This window comes from Megalobrama amblycephala, linkage group LG12 (assembly GCF_018812025.1).
Source record: "Megalobrama amblycephala isolate DHTTF-2021 linkage group LG12, ASM1881202v1, whole genome shotgun sequence".
NCBI classification, from domain to species: Eukaryota; Metazoa; Chordata; class Actinopteri; order Cypriniformes; family Xenocyprididae; genus Megalobrama; species Megalobrama amblycephala.
This window is the reverse complement of record NC_063055.1, coordinates 20,422,105-20,438,971: the sequence shown is the minus strand read 5'-3', so window position 1 is coordinate 20,438,971 and position 16,867 is coordinate 20,422,105. Positions and strand designations below refer to the sequence as shown.

The 16,867-nt window shown below is 37.8% G+C and overlaps 2 protein-coding genes and 1 non-coding gene across 6 annotated transcripts; 2 read left to right on the top strand and 1 right to left on the bottom strand.

Moving 5' to 3' along the window:
* Positions 1-15: 15 nt before the first annotated feature.
* LOC125280775 lies at positions 16-388 on the bottom strand. Its single transcript, XR_007187754.1, has one exon. It is a non-coding gene; the product is annotated as a small Cajal body-specific RNA 2 (non-coding RNA).
* Positions 389-1,771: 1,383 nt separating this feature from the next.
* zgc:195245 (uncharacterized protein LOC565483 homolog) lies at positions 1,772-4,810 on the top strand. The gene is made up of 5 exons (XM_048209565.1): positions 1,772-2,057; positions 3,248-3,275; positions 3,464-3,608; positions 3,804-3,948; positions 4,523-4,810. Exons 1-5 carry the CDS (start codon positions 1,917-1,919, stop codon positions 4,625-4,627), a joined length of 564 nt encoding a protein of 187 aa, XP_048065522.1. The 5' UTR covers positions 1,772-1,916; the 3' UTR covers positions 4,628-4,810.
* A 549-nt stretch (positions 4,811-5,359) lies between these two features.
* inavaa (innate immunity activator a) lies at positions 5,360-16,450 on the top strand. 4 transcript variants are annotated; one of them, XM_048209558.1, is made up of 11 exons: positions 5,360-5,375; positions 5,898-6,043; positions 10,384-10,514; positions 10,869-11,002; positions 13,181-13,303; positions 13,534-13,765; positions 13,875-13,928; positions 14,027-14,252; positions 14,853-15,008; positions 15,325-16,021; positions 16,135-16,450. In XM_048209558.1, the coding sequence occupies exons 3-11, from the start codon at positions 10,460-10,462 to the stop codon at positions 16,225-16,227; spliced, it is 1,770 nt and encodes a 589-aa protein (XP_048065515.1). In that variant the 5' UTR covers positions 5,360-5,375; positions 5,898-6,043; positions 10,384-10,459; the 3' UTR covers positions 16,228-16,450. The 4 variants fall into 4 exon arrangements, with proteins under 4 accessions (XP_048065515.1, XP_048065517.1, XP_048065516.1 ...); XM_048209560.1 differs by lacking the exon at positions 5,360-5,375 and having other exon boundaries at positions 5,403-6,043; positions 14,075-14,252; XM_048209559.1 differs by lacking the exon at positions 5,360-5,375 and having other exon boundaries at positions 5,404-6,057.
* The last annotated feature ends 417 nt before the right edge of the window (positions 16,451-16,867 follow it).

The window sequence follows — 16,867 nt, the reverse complement described above, 5'->3', positions numbered from 1 at the left end:
TGTTAGAAGTTATGGTGAGATCAGAATCGCTGTTATACTCAGTGAACAAACAGGGCGTTTTGGATCAAGATCCAGCACCTTCCTGCTCTAGTATATCTGATCGATTCATCATTTCTTACCACAGTTTAACTGTGGATGCCCTGAGTGAAAAAGCCTCACGATCATCGCTACTGAAGCTCCCGAGTCGGTTACTATCATCTCTGTATCCAAGCAGGGCAACAACTCGGATAAGATCAAATAAGATCATGGTGTAGATTTTTAAAAAGGTCTCATTCTCACACACATTCACAAAACACAAACATTCATTCATTCATTCATTCATTCATTCATTCATTCATTCATTCATTCATGCACACAAACAACTCTCTCACGCTCTCCACACGAACACATTCACTCAATGACCTCACATCCTGGTTGACGTCAATATAAGCAGCACTTTGGAATCATGGGAAACTTTTCCACAACACCAAAAATCACAGTGCCCTCTTGTGGTCAATAACTAACATTTTAAATATGAGGAGCATGCGCTATATATATACAGTACAGTCCAAAAGTTTGGAACCACTAAGATTTTTAATGTTTTTAAAAGAAGTTTCGTCTGCTCACCAAAGCTACATTTATTTAATTAAAAATACAGTAAAAAACAGTAATATTGTGAAATATTATTACAATTTAAAATAACTGTGTACTATTTAAATATATTTTACAAAGTAATTTATTCCTGTGATGCAAAGCTGAATTTTCAGCATCGTTACTCCAGTCTTCATTGTCACATGATCCTTCAGAAATCATTCTAATATGCTGATTTGCTGCTCAATAAACATTTATGATTATTTTCAATGTTGAAAACAGTTGTGTACTTTTTTTTCAGGTTTCCTTGATGAATAGAAAGTTCAAAAGAACAGCATTTATCTGAAATACAAAGCGTCTGTAGCATTATACACTACCGTTCAAAAGTTTGGGGTCAGTAAGAATTTTTAGTTTTATTTTTTTTTAAAGAAATTAAAGAAATGAATACTTTTATTCAGCAAGGATGCATTAAATCAATCAAAAGTGGCAGTAAAGACATGTATAATGTTACAAAAGATTAGATTTCAGATAAACACTGTTCTTTTGAACTTTCTATTCATCAAATAATCCTGAAAAAAAATATTGTACACAAATATTTTGTACAATTGTACACATTAAATGTTTCTTGAGCAGAAGATCAGCATATTAGAATGATTTCTGAAGGATCATGTGACACTGAAGACTGGAGTAACGATGCTGAAAATTCAGCTTTGCCATCACAGGAATAAATTACTTAGTGAAATATATTCAAATAGAAAACAGTTATTTTAAATTGTAATAATCTTTCACAATATTACTGTTTTTACTGTATTTTTAATTAAATAAATGTAGCCTTGGTGAGCAGACGAAACTTCTTTTAAAAACATTAAAAATCTTAGTGGTTCCAAACTTTTGGACTGTACTGTGTGTGTATATATATATATATATATATATATATATATATATATATATATATATATATATATATATATATATATATATATATTTTTTTAAAATAATAATAATAAAAAAATATATAATAATAAAAAATATATATATATATTACATATAATTAATGCATTTTGAAAATTGAACGTTCAGGAATAAATTGGGACTAATACTACGCAGATTAACCTGTTGATTATTGTACATTTTAAAACAGACACCTGTTAACAATGTTTTCACTGGCAAAGACGCACGTCTTTCGGTAATTTCATTTTGTCTTAATGAAGAAATAAAGAGATCAAGAGTCGATGTTTCCAATGAAGGAAGAGAGTTAAAATCAGCACTGATGTCTGTCTGCGGTAATTAGTTAATCTGGCATCCTGCGTGCCTCGTATAGGTAAAGGTTAATCTGGAATGGCGTAATGAGCTTGAACGCAATGTCTGCAACAGGCATTACTGAACATAAACAGAGCAACACCGTGAGCGGAGGCCACACTCTCGACCCCAGCCGCACAATGCTGGACCTGAACACAACTAAAAAGCAATCAGCTGTGTGCGTTGAGGTGAGCGTTGCCTAGAAATGTAGTAACATAATTTAGCCTCAGTATTTCTTTCAAAGATGGCAGTTTAGTGTTTTTTTTTTATGGCTTATCTATATATGTTGCTGTAGTCCATTTATTTGGTGTCCAGTTACTTTTCCATAGTTTATTTCAAGTAGAAACAACACTTGAAGCAATGGGAACCCAATTGGGAAGTAATTTCAGCATATTTATGAAGCCTCTTTGCTTGGAGCACGACATAACTTTGTTCTCTGCCTGTTGTACCAAAATCAATTCTCTTTCATGAATCAAGAGGCTTCTAGAAATAATTGTGCTTAATTAATAATGCAGTTAGTCTTCACACTAAAAGTAAAACTTGCTCCAATTTAATGGCTTCAATCCCAGTAAACTACTTTAGATGAGCCTATCACAAACTGTTACACAATATGGTGAACATAATTTGCGCATTTCAGACAGTAGTCTGTCACGTTGGTTCCGAAGTGTGTCGGGAATGTGGAGGTGAGATATGGGTGTGTTTTGGTGTGGTTGACACACAGATGGTCCCTAAGTGTGGCACTATAGGACCAGAGAAAACTGGTTTATCCCAGGCATGGTTATAAACACCCTGCTGTGGGCAGGATGCCCAGAAGCTTAACGTCTCATTCAGTGGTGGACTTCTCTTTCTAAAATTGATCCTGTAGTTTAGTATAGTAGTATTCTGCAACTTTAGACAACACTTCTTATCTGTAGGTTTTCATGTAGGTGTAAAGATGTGGTAAACTATATATACTGTAAAGTTGTTATTGCAAAATTTTATCCAGGTTATGTAACCTTTAATGCTTACTAAGGAAACCCAGGTTGAACATCTTTCCTCTTGGCTGAGTCGTATAATGTCAGAGTCTGTGTTTCAGAAGTCATGAGGTCAAAAATAACTTTAGGACTCTTCAGTGTTAAGCTATAAATGGCCCTCTTTGCTTCATTCTTCTGTGTTAGTAAATCAAGCCAACACGCATTAGGAGGCAGAGCATGTGTCATCTCAGTCCATTGAGCGGATTTGATTCTGTGCTTTCATCAGCAGGTGGATGGACATGTTTGCACTCAGTTACTCCATTTTAAATTGTATTCTAAATATATTATGAAACGGCCAATTCATGTGTACTTTTTATTAATGTTCATTTATTTTTATATTTTATTTTTTCCCCCTCTTCCTCCAGCGGCCAGGATTCAGACATCACAAAAAAGGTACAGGCACTGACAAGGCTTTGATTCGAATTTATATTGCCTCATATGTCATATAAACAGTGTCAAGTGTGTGGGCATAGGTTTATACATCTTGCAGTCTTCTCATATAAACTAAGGCATTAAAAGTCACAGGATTTGTTGAAAACGCATATAGGCAAGTCAAAATGTTTCCCTTCTTTGTCTTTTAGAGATATATGTGTGTCATCCTCCTGTGTCCCAGCAGAGCACAGACAGTGGAGATGAGTTCATTCAGTTCAGGAAACTGAATGGCTCGCCCGGCGAGTGTCCCAGTCGCCAGAATCTCCATAAGGAGCTTCTGCTCGGCCATAAGAGGTAAAGAGAAACGTCTAAATGAGGTTCACTTTGTAAAGTATTTGGTTATGTTGGTGTACTTCATTTGCCAATAATAGTTGAAAGAAAATTAAGATCTAAATCATTTTAAACCTACTCTAACCTGTGTTTAACCTTAACTAAACTCCAAGGTTTGCTAAACTAAAGTGACCTAAAGGCTTCTGACCTTGTTCTCAGAGGGCTGTTGTTGGAGGAGAAACCAGAATTGCAGCGTGTGTTACAGCAGAGGAGACTTGACCTGCACAGAGAGCAGGAACTTGCTCTCCAACCCCCTTCTGATCTGGAACAGGAGCTCCGTAAGAGACAGCAGAAAATGCAGGAGGTACTGACCAATCTCTGTCCATTTAAATGGTTCGTTCATCCAAAAATATAAATTGTCCACAGAATGTCTCACCCTCATGATGTTCCACATCCGAAAGACCTTTGTTCATCTTCGGAACACAAATGACGATATTTATGAAAATCTGATGGCTCAGTGAGGCCTGCATTAAGGTTGAACCACTGTAGTCCCATGAACCGTCTTATGTCTTTAGTAGCTTTCTAGGCATCTGAAAGTATTAATTTTCTTGCTGACAATGCACTGAGCCATCGGATTTCATCACATCTTAATTTGTGTTCTGAAGATCAACGAAGGTCTTACGGGCGTGAAATGACGTGAGGGTGAGTAATAAATCGCATGACTTTCATTTTTGGGTGAACTAACCCTTTAATGTTCCTCATTACTAGAATGGAGTTCAAGAGTTTTGTCAGATGCATGATGGTATTTGATTGTCTTGGATGAACTGGATGACCATATGTTTTGAGTGGACAGTTTATGCACGTTTTCCACCAATAACAGAAGTTTTATGTAATATTTGAGCTTTTTGTAACATTCACTGTTTTAAATGTCTCTACAGTATGAGATGGAGGAACAAAGACGCATAGAGGATGAGAAAAATGTTCCAGAATTTGTACGAGTGAAGGAGAATCTACGCCGCATACAGTTGACAGAACAAAACTGAAGGATATGTGGAGAAAATGCGCCTTGTAATTTTTACTATGTAATGTTTTCATATAATATTTTGATGTTATGAAATTAAATGGTGTACAGCTATAGTGTAGTTTAGTAACGAAGCACTGTATTTAAGAGTTACAATTTCTTGTAAATTTGAGTCAAAATAAAGATATTAATGTATTGTATAATATTACCTGGTGTCCCCCCTTTTCTTTTTTTTTTTTTTTTTTTCTTTTTTTCCTTTTACAAAAGGAGCATATAACTAAATACTTCTGAGTTATGATACTATGACTTTATCATATTAGGCATACAGTTTGTCCAGCAAGTGCTCAAGCTGGCAAAAGTCCCATTGACTTTCATATTGAAAAGGGACCAGTAACATCCTAGCATCCCCAACCATATCTCACCACCAGAATATAAATGAACTTTAATCTGACTTCTTTTTTTTTTTTCTTTTTTTCTTTTTCCTATTAACAGAACTTTATTTTTTTTTCTTCTTCTTCCCTAGAATTCCCAAATCGATTCTGTGTCTTGCTGCCTTTGCATTTACAGGTAGCACTTTTGCACATTGCCTGTCGGGAGAGAAAGCTCCACGGACACTTCTTTTCAAATGGAAATGTCCCTGTTTAATTAGCTGATCTTTAAATTCACCGAGAGGCACGAGGAAAGAAAGCCTGACCATCTGCCGTAACCCACATTTTTCAGAAAAGTAACAACAGGAGGCAAATGGGAAGCAAAGCGACAAAGACACGTTTGTAAGAAGAAACTCCATCCATGTTGTTTTCAAAATGTATATACCTTCAGAGGCTGATGCATGGGCTGATGACATTTACGTCAAATACTCTTTCAGCAAATTACTTTGAACAGTATCGGGCATGCTGCCACGCAGGGAAACAATCAAGTTGTGGCAGCGTGAGCGTGCCATTTCAGACACTATTCATATAGTCCAGAGGACTATTCGCCAGCTGTCCTCTTGTTTAACTCTATTGTCTCGGTTTTCTCCCGCTGGCTCTGTTAGACACGCCTATAGCAGAAGAAGCGTGTGCTGCCTTCAAAAAGATCACACGCGCTTACGAAGCATCTAGACAAACATTGGCGATAGGGAGTATTTGCAATGGTATCGCCCAGGTTTTTACCTCTAAACTTGATTACAAGCACAATTTGAAAATTTTCCTTTATAAAATTGTAAGTGAGGGTCTATTAATTTGAATACGTGGGTTACTTCATAAATACGAACTGGAGAATGTTTTAGCTGCATGGCACACCCCCTTGCGCAGATTCGGTTTGGTACAGTCCAGTGGCTTTTGGCTAGCTTGAGTAGAGACTCAACATCCAGCCGCACTGTGGAGTCCACCGGCACACGCGCATCTGCGGGAACGGAATGAACGGAGGGTGTGTTTTGGGCTGGATACAGCAAAGAAAGGTATGATTAAGATGGTAAATATTTGTATTTATATGACATTATACATTTTTTTTGTGCACATAATGTGTATCATATGTATGGAATTTATATTTTGTTAAAGATCTGCACAATAGCTCCGAGAACTCGTTCATTTAAAGGCATGCGCAAATTATTTTCATAAGCTTTAATTGCAATCGTTTTCTTCTTGATATTGTCACCTAAAAGTATGTTTGCAACAAACATAAAGGCTAAGGATTTAATTGCATGTACTAGTGCAGATTTATTTCTGCTTAGTAAGGTCATCCAACCCTTCAAAGCATGCGATGTCGGTTCAACAATCTATTTTGCATGATATTTATGGGCCCCGAGTTGGTTGTGATGTTGACGGCGTGATTTTGTTATGATTGATTAGATGGAACGCTTATTACAGTGTAAACACGTGATTTGTTATCATTTGCCTTCCCAAGCTCGACACATTCAGACTAAAGACATGTTTTCTTTTGAATGCTGTATTTGTAAAACCCATTTTATTTCTTCTTAGTGAAATTGGTCAGTCCATTGTGTGGTCTGTTAAAAGTGAATTAGAAGAAACATTTTACCTACAGTCACAGCCATTGCTATTTGTCTGAAGGCTTAGGCCTATAAGGTTGATCTCTTTTCCAGAGGTCCATGGTATATCTTAATTGACTTTGTACTGGAATACAGATTGCAAAGTGGATCTCCATTTATAATGGAGAACGAGACTGCGTTTACACTGGCAGAGAAACTTTTCTTTATTTAATTTATTAGCTAAAGGTGTTTTCCTCTCTGAGAGGCTTTTTGTCATGCATTTTGATTAATCGTTTCATCTTCACTGAGTGGCATGATGAAAGAAGAGAAGTGGAATCACAAAGACTGTCTTTCAGGTCTCTTCACTCCCTCTCTTTCTCACTCTCTGCCATGTTTTGCGTGGCTTAATTAACATTCAACTGGCTTTTGGCTTTGCACCAGCTGTGGAAAAAAATCACATACTGAATTCTGTTGCTCCTATAACATCTGCGTCCACACGATTCAGCATCTCTATAATAACAGGCTCGGCATACATTCTGGGTCGCGTTCAAGTCTCCTGTCAGACTTTCCAAGCTCTGGCCCTCTCTGGGAATTCCAGACCTGGCCACAGTGGTAATGAAATTGGCTGGGTAGGCATTCCAATAGATCACAGCCCCACAGGCTCATGGGAAAGGGTGTTGGGGAATCTGGCGGAGATGGAATAGACGGCACATGAGAATTGCAGACTACTGAAAACGGCCTCATTCGCTGATGTCTCATCTTTACGCTTCACTGCGCGAGAGGATGGGTGGATCTGTTGTGTTATCCTTCTGCTGCCGAGATCGCTGTCGAGAAGACTACGTCCTGTCTGCTTTTCTGAGCTTAATGTGCTTTGTAATCAAGACCGGCCTAATGTGCTTTCAGGGTGGAGCTCCTTGTGAGTGCAGTCTGGGTTTAAAGGAATGGGTCATCCAAAAATTGAAATCAGTCATCATTTACTCATCCCAAACCCGTATTACTTTCCTTTCTTCTGTGGAATACAAAAGGAGAAGTTCTGAAGATTGTGCTGATTGCGCTTTTCTTTCGAAGATACAACAAAGTCCCTTTCAAGGAAAGTCAGTTCACTTAGTGGCCATAGTTGCAACACCTTTGGGCAGTGATTTAAATTTTACATTGAACTGTATATTGTATGTCTTTTATTTTTTAGATTATTCTTGCATTATTAAGACATTAACAATAGTTAATGCAATTATTAAACAGAAATATTATGAGATAACTGCTTAACTACATTTTCACTGCCATTTTGAGTGTTTCCGTGTGATGTTGAAAATTCTGAGTTTACAAGTTGTAATTACACTCTAAAAATACTGGGTTGTTTCAACCCATGTTTGGGACAAATATGGACAAATACAAATGTTAGTTTAAATAATTTAAACCAATGTTTGGTTTTGTCTATAACCAGGTTAATTTAAACCAACGGTTGAGGTTTGTCCATATTTGACCCAAATATGGGATAAAACAACCCAGAATCTCATAATTACAGTAATTCCACCTTGGGACCCACTGACAGTTTCTATGGGAGCCGGAGCTTTGAAGGTGCAGGGAACTTATTCCGCCATATTGCGCATTGCAGTTTCTCCCATTCATTGTAATTGAAGTGAACCAGTCTGTTGAAGCTTGAAAGTTTCAGTCTCCACTTGTAAACTTACTCAAAAGCACCATAAATGTGTCATAAACTTCAACCCATGTGCTATATTGAAAGTTTTCTGAAGTCATTCAATAGCTCTGTGTGAGTAAAAGACCAAAATTTAAGACGTAATACCTGCATAATGTCATTGTAATTGTATGGAAAAGAGCAACCAGCACAGTTATCTCTTTATTTGTGTTCCATGAAGGAAAGTCTTTTCTCATGACGTGAGAGTTAGTAAATGATGGCAAAATTATAATTTTGGAGTGAACTTAAATTAGGAGTTGCTTTTCATATAATAAAGCAGAGTTTGTCACAGTGACCTAATTCCCACTGCAGTTTCATCAGCCTTTCTACAAGTCTTGTTGTATCAGCAGATACTGTCATCTCAGCCAACTGGCCACTCAGGCTTGTTGACACAGAGCTTTGCTGGTATTTTTTCAGTCGTCGGGGTGTCTGATGGAGCAGGCTGGTTTCTATTGTGCTGAGCTGGATCCATCCACATGAGTTACAGAACTGAATGAGGATGGAGCCTTCAGAAGTGCCACAATCGCATCCTGTCAAATTTTCTTCCTCAGAGCTCAGGAAGAGGGATGATAAAGATCCACACTGACTCATTAGCAGGGATGTTGTTCCCTTGTGATGTGGGTGGGCAACTAGATTTCCCCCAAAATAGCATTCATATAAATACAATGTCTGTCCTAGATTTTTGTGTGGATGACACCAGCACTCGTTAGTTTTAATAGTAGGAACCGTGGGGCCCCATTTATAAAACACACATACAATCGGATTTCATCTGTCAAAAGTGAGGAACAAAATACAGATTTAAAATACAAAAACCAACTAAAAAGTATTCGTATAAACTTTTTGCGCTTCTATACCAGTAATTAAAATAATCCAAACACTGATAAATAGGAAATCGCAATATTTCATTATTATATGCACAAATGAGCAACATTTTAACTGCCATGTGATCAGTTGTTTATTATCACTAAGATAAATTCATTAATGAAATGCATTTAGAAACATTTGATGTGCACATGGATGGACGTTTTATAAATTATTCATAAGAATATTTTTAAAAAATTTTTTGTTGTACTACACACGTCTTTATAAATGAGTCCCCAGGTCTGATAACGGTTACTGTAACTTATAATGGGACTCCAAAAAAGCGTTGTTCCAGATAATGTCATACTCCAATATCTTCCTCAAATCTTGTCAATGAAGACAGTGAGGTTTGCTCACTCTCATTTGGGCTGAACCTCCCCTTTAAACAGATCAATTGAAATACACAAAAGTTTCCTGATTCTTTGATTCCGTTTACATCTGTAAGAGGATCCAATTTGTCATTCAGACTCTTCCCAGTGCATTAACATGTTCTTTTACAATAACGGTAACAAGACTTTATATAAATGTCACAGCAGCATCTCCTCATCTTACTTTCTCCCTACTGAGGCTGCGAAACCTGAGACGTCTCAGTCCGAGATCCCTAAATGTTATTCCTAACAATCCTTTAGAAAAACTTTGCCTGTGAGTTTTCTTCATGGTAATAAGAGAAACCCTGACACGGTTATCTGAGTTATCAGCATCTCCCGCCTGAAGCTGAATCAGCATGGACACATTGTTCCACTTCAAAGCTGCAGCGAGTGGGCACTGAAAGAAAAAAGAGGGGGTTCTTGGAGAGAACAGGTGCAGCCTTTGGGAGGGGGAGAGTCCCTTCTGCCATCTGTTGACTTCTAGTTTTCCCCCAAACACACTCCATCACAATTCACACACGCCTGCTTGGTCATAGTGATCCAGGTTGCTATGGTGCTGTATGGGAGGAATAAGACCCCCGCATGTGTGCGTTCAACTCCGGGCGTGCGGCTATTGTGTTTTGAGACATTCAAACATAGGGGAGGGGGGTGTTCGTGTGTGCGTAGACTGAAATAGGCAAATGACCAGTTGCTTTGTCAGATGTTGAGGAGACGCTGAGGTGCCTGTGCAGGGTTCTCCTCTAAAGGTTTTGTTTTACATAATCGCACGGCCACAAGCCACTATTTGGAAGGCAAATTTACTTAGTGGTTGCTGGACTGGAGAGCAGTAGATTAAATGGAGAGCGCTTGAAATCAAACGGATTTGAATCTTTTCTCTTTCCCATCAACAGGTCACATCTGCAGACTGATCTGAGATATTGTTTTGGGGGGGTTTTCAACAAAAACTGCAGAATTACAAAAACAAACATGGATTGTAAGGAGGAGATCAGTGACTCTGATAGCGGGATCATTTTAAACTCTGGTGAGTGCTTTCATTTCTATGATAATGATAAATAATATTTAGAAGACATTTTTATCAGTATAACTCATGAGTGCTACAGCTCAAATTTTAGTTTAAATGTTAATTTCTTTTTAATGTTTTATTTGTTTGACCTTTTTTTTTGGCATTTTAACCATAGATAATCTAAAGAACACAGGAAATGGAGGAAAGTCAGATGTTTTGACTTGTTTCTCACATGAGTACTACAGTTCAATTTATCAAGGCAGGCCAACTGCTAGGCCATGTTTCATAGGAATTGTTATTTTCATTTAGAGGATGCAAAATATGCCCTATATATGTGTGCTCTTGTGTAATGAAGTCTCTTGTGTTGTCCAGGCCCAGACAGCCCCACGTCTCCGGTGAAGGACCTGAGCACTCACACACGTGCCATGAGGCTGAAGCAGCAGGCCCTTGAGGACAGACTGGAGCTGTGTGTCCTGGAGCTCAAGAAACTCTGCATTAGAGAGGCTGTGAGTGACACTTCCTGAAAATGAACCATCAGTGCTGCCATCTCTGTTGAATTCATGAACCTTATTTTTAGTTTTAAGCATGGGGCTTATATTTAAATGTAAATATGCTCCGCATGGGCGCTTTATATATGAAATATTTTTTTTGAGTAGTCTAACCAAGGTTACTCAAACCATCACAAATAGTCTGTGGAAAATTCTTGAATTGTGACTTCTGCTTGAAAACCTAGCAGACAACATGATGTTTTCCATTATCTTCAATAAAGAGTTTTAAGCCATGAAAAATGACATTTTCATTCAAGTTAACCAGGGTCTGCCAACACTTTGGAATCATAAAAGGACTCCTTGGTTCAGAGAAGTTTAACCTTGGCCTAATTAACTAATGAAGCATAATAACTTCTAATCAGGAAAAACAATTACACAACTGTTCAAAAGTTTAGGCTCGGTAAGAAGTCTCTTAAATGCTCACCAAGGCTGAATTTATTTGATCAAAAATAAATAGTAAAAAGTGTAATATTTTTACAATTTAAAATATTTTTTCTATTTTAATATATTTTAAAATCTAATTTATTCCGGTGATGACAAAGCTGAATTTTCAGAAACCATCATTCTAATATGCTGATTCGATGATCAAGAAATAATTCTTAAGCAGCACAACTGTTTTCAACATTAATAAAAAAAAATTGTGTAAACTAATCATTTTTTTCCCCTTTAGGATTGTTTGATGAATAGAAAGCTCAAAAAAAAAAACATTTATTGGAAACAGAAATCTTTTTTAACATTATGCACGTTCAATTTAATGCATCCTTGCTAAATAATAGTATTAATTTCTTTAAAACAATTAAAAACTTACTGAGCCCAAACTTTTGAACGGTACTGTGTATTACCATTATCATAGTAATTTGCAGGTGGGATGGGTGAACATGTCAGGAAGGTTTAAAACAACAACAAAAAATGCATCCAATCTGTCTTTCTTCATAATTTAATTAATACATGTAAAGCACAATACATTTGCACCGACCAGACAGGTCTGATCAATAAACCTTGTGACCAGGGCCGGCGCGTGCCTATAGGCGAAATAGGCAGCCGCCTAGGGCGGCAGCAGCACAGTGATGGCGGAAAAAAAGAGAGGAATTTAGTTTTTAATTTAATTAATTTCTTTATTTTTTGTACGTTTGTTTGAAATTTTTACACTTATATCAAAAAGTTATCAACAGATTAGTTATTCTAAATCTAAATTACCTTTCCTTTATTCTACAAATTACCAAAACCTGTCTCCCGAATCTTCAAGGAGATATTCTTACTATATAATTAAAGTTAGTGGTTACGTGCTGATTTTTTTTTTACATTGCAGAATGAAAGAAAAAATAAAAGAAATCCGAAAACATGCTTGTACATGTTCTTAAATTTAGTGCAAGTTTATTAATAAATCAATAAACAAAACCTTCATTCTTTTACATGCATCTTAAAGATCGAGTATAATTGTGAGTGTGAAGTGGGGGCGGCACGACGGGGTTTTGCCTAGAGCGGCAGTTGAGCTTGCGCCGGCCCTGCTTGTGACACACATATCAGGATTTATAAACAATACATGGCATAAGTATATGAGCAGTGCCACACACTCTGGACCATACGCACTCTTTCATTGTTTGATTGAGGAGCTGCTCTGCTCATTGCTCATAAAAGCTCTTGAATATTATATATGGACTTAAAATAATTTTAGGTTTTGATATTTAAAGCAGATGAAGCACCACAGTTTTCACCACATTTTAAGACAAAATTCTGCATTGTATCATAGTTTTAACAGGATAGGAAAATTTCAGTAGGAAAGTCAGCTGGCCCATAAGCGTAAATCAGATTGCTCTGATTAATCCAGGCTTTCTCTTGTTCTGAATACAGCCTTTCAATAGAAGCACTAAAGCCAATGGCCAAGAAACAGATGCTTCTTTGCATGTTAGCCCACATGTCTGTCATTCACTACTGGCCAAGCAGGGACAAGATTTAAGGGCCTAATCATTACACCATAGAAACCCCTTTAGTGGACACTTCGACACTATTTAAAGACGAGCATCTGCTCGCTCAGAGATTTTTTTGTTTTGTATTGATTAACAAACAAAAAGTTAGTTTTCTTTGTCATAGCATTTTAACCATGAGCAAACTCAAAGAAAAGCATTGTTTTAACAGGAGCTGACTGGAAAGCTGCCCTCTGATTACCCTCTCCTGCCTGACGAGAAGCCTCCGAAGGTCCGGCGACGCATCGGAGCCGCTTTTAAACTGGATGAGGGTTTTATTTCACAAGATGGCGAGGTACATGCCACAGTTCCTACACATACATTTTTTTTAATAGCTATACTGCAACTGGCGGCTATTTGACCCTACCTGGCTAGTTTTAAGTGGTATTATTCATGGTATTACTATTATTATACTGAATCCATTCCACTTATATGGAAAAATATTTTTACGAGGTGCGTTTAATCCACGTTTCAGCATTTTCAGCTTGCAGTCGTGCGGTTACCCCCTAAAATGTTTGTCTCCAGGAGTCTGAGCTGCACGCGCTGGAGGCTGATCTCGCCCTGCAGCGGCAGATTTATGAGGCGGCCCGAAAGCTCTCCCTCGAGGAGCACATCAGCAAACCGGTGAGGAAAAGCCGACTGCAGCAGTGTAAACGCGAAGAGAAGAAGCTGAAAGAGCTGCAGGATGTGATACTGAAACACCGCATCAACCACGGCTGTGTCTCTCCACAGACCTGCTATTCATCCAGACAGAGAGGTCAGCCAATCAGAAGCTATTGTTTATCATATAATCTAAATGTAAGCATTACAAAAGTGATTGACTGTATTATTTAAATGATTATGATCTTATTTGTTGTCCATTTCAGATCTTTGTATGTCTGATGACAGCTCACTGTCTGACGCTGTTGCCTTGGATGATGGTAAGTGAGCGACCCTTTATTTTCTGGTTAAAATAAACTTAAACTCAAACTTTTTGCTAGAATGTTGCCAGTGTCGGAAAACTGTCCTTTATCGACAGATTCCGACTCTGCTCCCTTTTCTCCGGCTGTTCTGGGGTCTTCCACAGACAGCAGCATCCAGCGATTGACACTCTTACCCAATAATGGTCCAAAGCAGTCGAGCTCCAGCTCCAGTCTGGACTATGATGCCTCACCCATCCAGAACTCTCCATGGAAGGAATCCAGCTTGGACCAGCCCTACCAGAAACAAAAACCATCTCACTCCGCCTGCAGCAGCCGCTCAAGGTATTATGGGATATTCTAGCTTTGAACCAAGTGATAGGAGTAAATATGCAAGCATTTACTTTGTGTTGTCAGAGCTGTTTTATAGGGACTTACAGAGCATTTGGTTAACATATACATTATTGTTCAAAAGTTTAGGGTTGGTAAGATTTTTAAAAATGTTTGTGAAAGGACTCTCTTATGCTCAACAAGGCTGCATTTATTTATCTTTTGATTACTGATAACAAATAAAAAAAATTGAATTTTAGTTAAAATTTATTTAAAAATAGATATCTTTGGTAAAATATAAATGTTTTTACTGTCACTTGTAATCAATTTAATACATCCTTGCTGAATAAAAGTATTCATTTCTTTAAAAAAAAAAATGTACCGACCCCAATCTTGTTAATGGTAGTGTAATAGGTCACCATTATTGAACAAATCAGGTTTGATTTTACTAATCAAAGAGCTTTTGTTGTTACACTGTTGATCCAGTAAGCTGGTTTGAGGTTAAAACAATATACCAAAGAACTATTAGTGTCTTTTTTTATTAGATACATTTATCAGTATATAATCATAATTATTTCATAATGATCTCATGAATTGCTTCCTCTGTGTCAGCAGCAGTCCAACAGGCTCACCAACAGACATGAGAATGGCAGAACTTCCTCCAGCACCCCAGTTTGTGTTTAAAAGTCTGCCAGTGCGGAACAATCAGCCAAACAGCGCCCCCTCCACCCCAGAGCTGCCACTGCGCCGACAGTTCTCTCAGTCCTTCAGGTAATTAATATACAAATTAAAGTCACCACTGGCATTCCAGCATTGTATTAATGCTGTTCGTATTTAATGACAGCTGAATATCCATAGAGTTTGATGTTAGTATGTTGATCAGCTAAAGGCTTGATAATCTGATAAACATAAATAGATAACATAAACAAATATTTGGGAAACCAGTCAAATTTACTTGCATTGATATTAAGTTTATTAATGATCAACATTTCTATTTCTATTCTATCTGCCATTTTGTACTTTTTCACTGAGCTTATCATAGCAAATTGTTTACCTTACTGATCTGATATTATCTCCTGTCAAATAGACTTCCCAGAAGCAAACCAGAATTGACCAAGGCCAGCTCAGAACTGGGACGGGGCCGGACCAAGTTGCCTCGTCGACGAGTGACCGATTTTGCGTTAGCCTACTCAGTTCAACGTTTATATCAGTGCAGCTCTGAAGACAGCAGCTCCGAGCTTTCCATTTCCTCATATAGCAGTTCCTCCAGCCGAGAGACAACCGCCGAGGCGCCTAAACCATGTCCGCCACCATACGGCTACCATCGCACTGCTCCAAATAAAGCACCAGGCCAGCTCAACACCAACAGCCCACCCAAAAATAACAACAACAACCCACCTCACCTCATGGCCGGCCCCAGTCAAGTGAAGATTAACAACAGGACACCACTTCAGGCAGACATGGGGAGGCTGCAACTTGGACCGAATTCACAATCTGGTACCGTGCATAGTAATAAACCCCAACAAGTGGAGGTTACTTCACCCAAACGGATTCTCAAGCCTCCCCCGCCGTACACAAAGGTGGTACGCACAACATCGCTAAGAGAGTACCCCAATCATCCCAGCCGGGTGCTTCCTCGAGAAATGGTATCAGGAGAGCTTAAAACCTGGCACCAGAAAAACAATTTAGCTGTGTCCAAACACCGCTCACTTGAACGGCAAGGATCGATTCGAATTAAGCGCCCAGAGCCGCCACCCTACCACCAGATTCCCTCTCAAAAACAGGTAAAGACATGTACAGTATATGCATTTATCAGTACCAATTTCGCAAACTAAGCATCACGAATGAAAGCTGTTCTTGGCAGTTAACTAATGAACAGTCTTGTGTTTCTTTCCAGGTTTCTCAGAAAGTGATTCTGCAAAGGGCTTCCGATGGAACGCCGCTGCAGTGGTATGAAGAGGAAAACTCCGAGATTGTGAGTCAGGTGTAAACCAGGTAGAAGAAACCAGGAGGAAATTACACAGAGAATAAGTGAACTCCTTGTACACCTTCTTTAGTTTTATTTATTGAGCCAATGGACTCATTGATGTAGCCTGATAGTGAAAATTATGTTAATTCTCACCAAGACTTTTTGACCAAGTTGGAGCTGAGCCAGTAAAATATACGCCTCAATTCCATATATGCCTACATTTGTGATTAAATTTCAAGTCTAAGACTTCCTTGTAAGGCATCATGCCAGATATTTATGATGAATGTATAATATAATGGTAATTTTATTGATGTCAGGAGGGTGTGGCTTACTTTTGCAAATGACTGATGAATGCCTTCATGGAAATGACATCATTTAGTATGTATCTGTGTCTGGTACACGATTCTTCATAATGAAAGTATTACGTAATATCTTAGTTTCCCCATTATTTTATTTAATTTAACACATTATGAATTAATATATTATTTTTCCATATTATTTTTTATTTGTGAATTAATATTGCCCCTTTGCTAACTCATTTTTTAAATTAGTGAAATGCTCTGCTACTGTAATATGCATTGTAATAATAATCCATCTGTGAGTCTTAATAATACCAAATGTAGATATTTTCCTTCATGTTTGTACACTAATTATGAAATAT